The 8,394-nt window shown below is 47.4% G+C and overlaps 1 protein-coding gene across 1 annotated transcript in view; it reads right to left on the bottom strand.

Annotated features, from left to right (window-relative positions):
* MROH7 (maestro heat like repeat family member 7) overlaps window positions 1–8,394 on the bottom strand; it is a 57,295-nt gene that overhangs the window by 17,394 nt on the left and 31,507 nt on the right. Inside the window, exons 16-17 of the mRNA XM_007945967.2 lie at window positions 5,599–5,713; window positions 964–1,104 (exon numbers count right to left, since the gene is read on the bottom strand). Coding sequence (XP_007944158.2) covers window positions 964–1,104; window positions 5,599–5,713 — 256 coding nt within the window. The remainder of the gene's footprint in view (window positions 1–963; window positions 1,105–5,598; window positions 5,714–8,394) is intronic.

The following is an 8,394-nucleotide window of genomic DNA, read 5'->3' as shown; positions in this document are numbered from 1 at the left end:
ATCCTTTTCTATGTTTTGGAATACTTTGAGTAGGATCGGTATCACTTCTTCTCTGAATGTTTTATAGAATTCTCCAGTGAAACCGTCTGTGTGCCCCTCATATTTATGCACTCCTGTTTGTCCTGCATTTCCTCAAACTGAATGTTGGTCCTCTGGTGCCCCGTGGTCCATTGTTCTAAGGGATGTATTACTATAGAGCATGTGGGTGCATCATCCTGGGTTGCGTGGTCTGCATGTACATCTTGTTAACTATTGGGCTGAGAGCCAGTCCCTTGGGGTGAGTTTTTTTCCAGGTGCAGAATGTATTCCAGGGCCATAGTATTGGGGGTCTCATCAGACTTCCTCTGATCAGTAATTCTGGACATTATTGAGTTTTTTTATTTTGTTCCATGTTTTTCCTCTCATTCTATCCAGGATCTCCAGATTTAATCTTTCCTGAGTGGTTTACAAAGCTGTTTTTTAAATGCTGATGATGCACCAACTATCTGGACCTTAGTTTCCTAATCTGTAAAATGGGAATAATTACTGCCACCTCTGCCCCTCATCCTGTGCCTCGTACTGAAAAACTACGTTAGGAACTATTTCAAAAAGAATAAAGTATACATAGGGGATTGTTAAGGAATAGTTCCTGGGTGGTGCAAATGACTAAGTGCTGGACTACTAGCTGAAAGGCTGACAGTATAAACCCACCCAGAAATGCCTAGGAAAAAAGGCCCAGCAATCTGCTCCCAAAAGGTCACAGCCCTGAAAATCCTATGGAGTGCAGTTCTACTCTGCAGACGTGGGGTCATCATGAGTCAGAATTGACTCAAAAGCAACTAACAACAACAAGAACATCCATTTTATACACGGGACAGTCAAGCCTGGGACAGAAATAACATTCTGCTTCTGGCCACCAGCATCTAAGAGACTATGATGGCCAAGCTCCATCCTTCCTTCAGGCTCTCCTCCACCCATGCTCACCTTCTCAGTCTTGTGGGCCAGGATGACTAGACCACGGATGGACAGCACCTTCATGATGGGGTCACGGTGGCTCAGGCCTTCTGCCATCCGCCCCAGAGAGTACTCCTCGGGGATCCGCCGCACCTGCTCCATCTGGAGGAGCTGAGGGAGCAAACGGATAATTATTCATGGGGCCAAGGGGCAAGGGTGGCCCACTAGTCTCCCCAGGGGGAGCTAGTACACACAGAACAACCAGGAACCCAGGTACTGCACATGAATGAAGGACTGCTGTGTGGATCAGCATTGCCCAGTGCAAGCTTCTGACGATCTGCTTCTGTAAAGATTACAGCCAAGAAAGCCCTGTGGAGCAGTTCTCTTGTCACATATGAGGTAGCCATGAGCCAGAATCAACCCAACAGCAACAGATTTGTTTTTTCAATAGGCAAATAATCCCCACAGTTCTATCTCCCCCTCAGCCTCTGCTTGGAGCTTCAGACCTGGAGAACCAACAGTTCACTTGACAAATCCACTGGATGTCCATCAGGCATCTCATGGCAAAGCTGAGCATACTGCTCTCCCCTTTGAAACTCTGTGGCTCCCGATTGCCTCTGCCATCTGGCCCCGGCTTGCTTCTGTGGTCTCATTCACTCTGTGCCCACCACGTAGCCCACACTCTTACCACTAGTCAGCCAGCTTCCACTCAAGCTGCCCACCGTTTCCTGAATGATCCAGACTATTTTGTCACTTCTTTGCTGGTAGGATGCCTGTTTGCAGGGATGCCCACCTCCATGCTGACCCCCAACCTACCTTGCATGGCTCCATATAAAGCTCAGCTCCCCCTTGAAGCTTTGCTTGATATTAACCCTTTGTCTGTCTTACCCTCACCTCCCAGGCTGATTGCCCCTTCTTTTGGTCTCTGGGAGTCCTGAACATCCCCAAGACAGCATCTGGAAACCTTTAGTGCCCCCATCTGCATTCATATCTGCGTCCCCTGCCAAATTGGGGGCTTCCATGAGGACAAAAACCAAGTTGTTCATCCTTGGATTTCTGGTACCTAACACGAGGTCTGGTGTGGAGTATGTGCTTCGGGAACATTTGTGTCATGCGTTAAGCCCCAACATGAAAGTCGATTCCTTTCCTCCTTAGAATTGTCCTTCCTCCTGGGTTCCCCCATTGCAGTGTTAGCACCACCCCCACATTGTCCAAGCCACAGATCAGGCATCACCCCCATCTCCTCTTTCCTCTCCACCCTCCTCACCCACAGCAGTCAACTAGCCTTCACTTCCTGCTGACTCATCCTCATAAACAGTTCTCCTATGCCCTCCCTTTACAGCTGCCACCACTATCGGGACATTGCAACGGTGTGTCTGCATGATGAGAAGAAAGAGCTGAGGGTGAGGAGAGCTAGAGGAGAGGGGAGGACAGTTGAGGAGCAGGGAGTTCTCTGAGGAGGCAGGAAAGGAGGGGCTCCACCTTCCCCAGTTACCCTATATCCCCCCCCACCACCACCATGGACACAACTGCTGCTCAGGTCTTCTCTGCACTGGGCTCTGGGCTAAACACGAGACACAGAAATGAGTAATAATAGCAATATAGCTGTACTTCCTATACATATTATATGAATTTGTTGTTATGTGCCGTCGAGTTGTCTCTGACTCATAGCAATCCCTCCTTGGGTTTCGGAGGCGGTATCACTATGAAGGTAGAGTGCCCAATGTTCCTTCTGAGGAGTGGCTGGTGGGTTTCAACTGCCAACCTTCTAGTTAGCAGTCAAGTGCCTCAGGTGCTATGCCACTAGAGCTCCATATATATATGTGTGTGTGTGTCTGTGAGTGTATAGTATAGTGCCTTCTATGTGCCAGCATTGTTCTAAGTGCTTTACATGAACTCATTCAATCTTCATCAAAACCATGAGGTCATGGTTTTGATGTAAAAAATGTCTGCCTTGAGCATTATACTCTTCTAAGAACTATCTATATGGAATCAGATTCACAACAGTGACTCAAAAGATTAGATAGAAACCTTGGTAGGCAGTGAGTTTCTGTTTATGGAAGAGGAACAAGTCAGAAGGATGAGAATGGTGTCACAACTTACAGAATGTTACCAATGTCACTGAATTGTACATGGAGAAACTGTCGGTGTGTTTTTATTTTATTTTATTTTTCATTGTGATTTGGGTGAAAGTTTACAGAGCAAATTCACTTTCCATACAGCAGTTTACATACACTTTGTCTCATAACATTGACTACAATTTACCACAATGCAACAGCTCCCCTCCCACTTCCTACTGATGGTTACCTCTTCCCTGTGTCTATCCCTCCATGCACTCCTGCCCCCTGAGCTGTCTCCCTGTGTATAAGCAGCCCTTCTTTCTCCCATGATTGTTCTCACCAAGGAGTATATCTACCTCGTGTAAATGTTCAGAATTGGTATGTGTTTTGCTGTGTATATTCTCAACAACAAAAACAAAATAAATCAAACTTAAATAACAAACCATCTGAGGTCTGAGGCAATTCATTATACCCATATTACTGGTGAGGCAACTGAAGCACAGACAGGTTAAGTGACTTGCCCAAGCTCACACAGCTCTGTTGAGAGGTCACTCACCACTGGGAAAAGCAGGCACGGGCACACACACACACATACACACACAATCACTGCATGAGGACTAAGGGGAACCTGGGAGAGACATGAGAACTATGTCAAAGTGCCACCGCAAATGGGTGGGCTTGGCTGAGACTAGAGTAGGCTACCTCTTCTGGGAATGTGGGACTGAGCCTGGGTGAGGACTCTTGCCATGAGAGGGAAGGCCACTGCTCAAGGCTATAGGAAGGTGCTGGGGAAAGTTAGGCACAGGACCCCTGACCTTCTGCAAGACAGAGGAAGCATCCCTTCAGGTCTGGCTAGGTCCACACTCTCCCCCTTTAACGGACTTTGAGAGAAGTGCCTCTCCTAAGAGCTGACTGGGATAGAGGAGCGAGTCAGGGAGAATCTGTGATCTCTGGACTCCATGAGCTGTGTGACCTTCAAAGAAACCTAAATTCACCTAAACATGAGCTTCATAATTGTTTCTTTGCAGAGATGCTGTACAGATTAATTCACTGCCGTCAAGTTGGATCTGACTCATAACGACCCCTCCTTGGGTTTCTCAGGCTGTATTACTACGGAAGTAGATTGTCCAATCTTCCTTCCAAGTAGTGGCTGGTAGGTTTGAACCTCCAGCCTTCTGGTTAGCAGTCAAATGCCTTAGGCACTATGCCACCAGAGCTCCTGATTACGGGGGTATCATATGAAAGAGGTCAGCGTAGTATTTGGCAGATAGTAGGCCTTCAAGAAATTGTCCTTTCCCTCTCCTTCACAGGGTCATAAGAGAAATCAGTAGTAGAACAGGGACAAAGCTAGGGCTGGAACCTACGACCCCAGGCCCAAAGACCCAGGCATATCCTCTCTGGACGTGGCACCTTCTGCCGGTCTCTGCAGAACCAAGCAAAGTGTTCACTCAGGCACTCACTCATCCAATCAGTTCTCATGGCCTGGGGCCTTCTCTGGGTCAGGCCACTACTGGGCCTGCGGATGTAACACAAACATGTCATGGTCCCTGTGTTCCAGACTCACAATCCAGCTGGAGAGGCAGAAGAGGTACAGTATTACCTCCTGTCCATCTAGCAAACTTGGCTTACCTGACAAGCTTAAACGTCACTTCCTCCAGAAAATCTTCCTTAACCTCACTACCTTTCAAGCAGGCAGTTAGTCTCCTGCCTCTGAGTCTCTGGGGATAACCTGGATCCTCCCACATTATGATCATCAGGTCCCAAGATGCAGGTAGTTAGGAGAGAAAGTTTTAGAGCCCAACTGTCTGTGTTTGAATCCTGGATCTGTCGCTTACTAGCTGCATGATTGTGGGAAAGTTACTTGAATCTGTGCCTCAACTTCCTTCTCTGGAAAACAGGGCGTATAGCAGTACCTACCTCATAGGACTATTATGAGGATTAAATAAACCAGAATGTACAAAGCTGTTAGAGCATGCCTGGAAGATAATCAGTGTTCAATTAACATTTCCTGTTATTGTTGTGCACTCACCCCTTCTGGTCTGACCCTACCAACTTTTCCTGACTCATCTCTTATCATGATGCACATCTTTTCCTAGCCCTTGCGCCCTCCACTCACATACTCAGTTTAGATGTCACTTCCTCCAGGAAGTCCTCCTTGATGACATTCTCAGTCCCGTCTTCTCCACCTCCCCCTGCCACACACACACACACAGCCTAGACTTCTCCCATCATTATACAATAGCACTCCAGGTTGTGATTGGGGTGTCCTCTATCTCCCCTACCACACTGAGAATTCCTTAAGGACAGGGCAGGGTCAAATTCTTATTTGTATCTCTGATGCCAGTAAAGGTTGGCTGTTGCATGGGATACTAGGGGGTCTGGGAAGAGTGGAATGGGATGAAGGGGTGGAGAGAAGAGAAGATGTCAAAAGGAGGAGAGAGAGAGAGACACCTACAGGGTCTTTGTATGCAAGAGAAATCATGTTCCTGGGAATGCTTTGTCAACTGTTCACACAGGAGAAATGACAGTGACAGAACTGAGGCCTGTGCTGAGGGCAAGGCCCATAGCGAGCTCCCCACTCCATGCCTGGAACCTCAGTGAGTACCTCCACGAAGAAGGCGGTGGCGGTGATCTTGTGCTTCTCGTCGCCTCGCTCCAGGAGTGGAATGAGCAGATAGAGGATACGGCACAACTCCTGGCAACAGTAGCGCACCATGGCTCTGGGGGTGGGAGGGGAAGGCAGTCCCTCAGGCTTTCAGCCTCCGGAGACTTGCTCAGGGCACCATGGGCAAGCCAAGGTCACCTGGGTGCCTGCATTCTCAGGATGCCCGCCCCATGGGATCTCAGAGACCATCTAGTTTAACTGCTTTGTTTTACAGTTGGGGAAACTGAGGCCCAGGGTGGGGAAGCGACTTGCCTGAAGGCACAGAGCAAATCAGTAAGAGAGACAGCCTTAAGATCCCCAAAGAGACAGAAGGAGAGAACATGAGGACCCACTCACTAACTCCAGGCCCCAGCTAGGTGCTTCCAGGTTGTTACTTCATTTGATCTGCACCATTGCCCTTCAAGGTAAGTTATCGTTATTATCCCCATTTCATAGATGAAGAGACAGAGGCTTGGATAGTGAATGGCCCAAGGTCACCAAGCTGGAAAATGTCAGAGCTTTGACTTCTACCCAGGCAGGGCTCCTCACTCCAGCTTCCTCATTCATTTTACTGAGCCAATGGTTCTCAATGTGGACTCGGGGCCAGCAGCATAACATCACCATTGCCTGGGAACTGGTTAGAAATGCACATTCTTAGGCCCCACTCCAGCCCTGCCCAGTCAAAAATCTGGGAGTGGGGCCCAGCAATCAGTGTTTTAACAGGCCCTGCAGGTGATGCTGATGTCCACTCCAGTTGAGGACCACTACACCATGCTACATTCATTAGTGTATCCAGGAAAGCCTTGTGGCCATGCACAGAGTCTGGAATAAGAGGGCCTGGGTTCAAATCCTGGCCCATAACTAGCTGAGTGACTTTGGGAAAGTCACTAGACTTCTCTGGGCTTCAGTTTCCTTGTATATAACACTGGGATAATGATAGTGCTAATTCACTGGTCATGGAGAGGATTAAATGAATAATTCAGGCTCAGCTCTTTGCATGGTGCCTAGAGAGAGTAATTGCTCAATAAACTCTGGTATCCTAAGACCTCCAGGGAGAGCACCATCCTGGGCACCCAATGTGCAGGCCTAAGAGACAGGCTGGTTCCTTCAGGGGCCATATCATAGAAATCAAGGTGCTCATGTCCCCATGGGTCCTGGTCTGGGCTTAGCAGGTCATTTGCAAGCTCAATAGCTTCCTGGCTATGTGGCCTAGATTACAGGACTGGCTATCTCTGGGCTTTGGCATGACCCTCTGCAAAATGTGCATTAATAATCCCTGTCCACCCATAAGGAGATCTGGTAGCACAGTTGTTAAAGCATTGGGCTGCTAACCATAAGGTGTGTGGTTCAAACCCACCAGCCACTCTGTGGGAGAAAAATGAGATAATATCCTTTCATAAAGATTTGCAGCCTTGGCAATCCTATGGGGAAGTTCTACTCTGTCCTGTTGGGTGGCTATGAGTCAGAATTCACTCAAAGCCAATTGGGTTTTGGGGCCCCACCCATGATCATGATAGTGATGATAAAGCTAACATGTGTTGAGCATTTACCAGAAGCTATTCAAAGTACTTCATCGTAATTTATTTAATCCTCACTCCAAACCTCTGAGATGGTTCCTATTATTATTTTCATTTGACTGATGAGAAAACTGAGACACAGAGTGAGGAAGTAATCTGCCCAGATCAGATAGCTGACAAACTGGGAGCTGGGCATCAGACACAGGCAGACCTACCACAAGCCCAACCCTTAACTGCTGGGTTACATGTCCACTTCTGTATTTGTGTGGGGGTTAAATGAATAATGCAGTGAGAAACCTTACTGTAAATAACCAAAATGCTCTGCAGTAGCCAGAACCGTTATAACCAGAGTTTACATCTATAGAGTGTTGGGCCTCTATTGAGTCCCCAGTCACCCTCTGAAGTAGACCATATTCTCCCTGTTGTAGAGAAGAGCCTTGTAGAGATAGACTAAGCAGAAGGAATTTGTCCGGAGAAAGATGCGAACCCAAGTCTGTCTGCAGATCTTGGGGTCTATCCCTCTTCCTCCCCCCCCCCCGTGCCCATTTTTTTTTTTTTTTTTTTTTTTTTCATTTTCCCCATTTTTTTTTCTTCATTATTCTCCTTCTCTACTTTTTCTCTCTTAGTGCCCTATCCCCAGATATTGCAGGTTTACTTCTTTTCTCCTCTTTTTTTTTGGGGGGGGTGGGTTACTATTCCTGTGTGATTGCATGGTGGATATTTTGTCCATGTACTTTTACTTTTTTGATGGTTATTCAATTGTAATTTTTGTCTAACTGAGTGGGAGACAACAACAGTCCCCATAAGATAAAGTACACCCACACCTCCTACAACTTCACTTACTGAGCAAGAGCCAGCACCACCTTCTCCACCAACAGGCCAATGATAAAAGACCACCAAGAAGAGCCAGAATCAACCTTGGCTGCTCTTCACAAACAATTAACAGAGATCTTAATACAATCCACAATGCCTCGGAGACAACAGACCATCACAGTTCACACAAAAAAGCAAGATAAAGTGGTAGAAACAAGGGAACACGATACAGACCCAGAACACATCCCTGAGGAAGAAGCAGCATTGGAACTCTCTGGTAAGGAATTCAAAGAATTGTATTTGTTGTTGTTGTTAAGTGCCGTCGAGTAGTTTCCAACTCATAGCGACCCCATGCACAGCAGAACGAAACACTGCCCGATCCCACACCAGCCCCACAATCCCTGCTATACTTGAGCCCATCATCGCA

Source organism: Orycteropus afer, unplaced genomic scaffold, assembly GCF_000298275.1.
Source record: "Orycteropus afer afer isolate SDZICR_OR568_19922 unplaced genomic scaffold, OryAfe1.0 scaffold00145, whole genome shotgun sequence".
NCBI classification, from domain to species: Eukaryota; Metazoa; Chordata; class Mammalia; order Tubulidentata; family Orycteropodidae; genus Orycteropus; species Orycteropus afer.
This window is presented reverse-complemented; position numbering and strand designations above follow the sequence as displayed.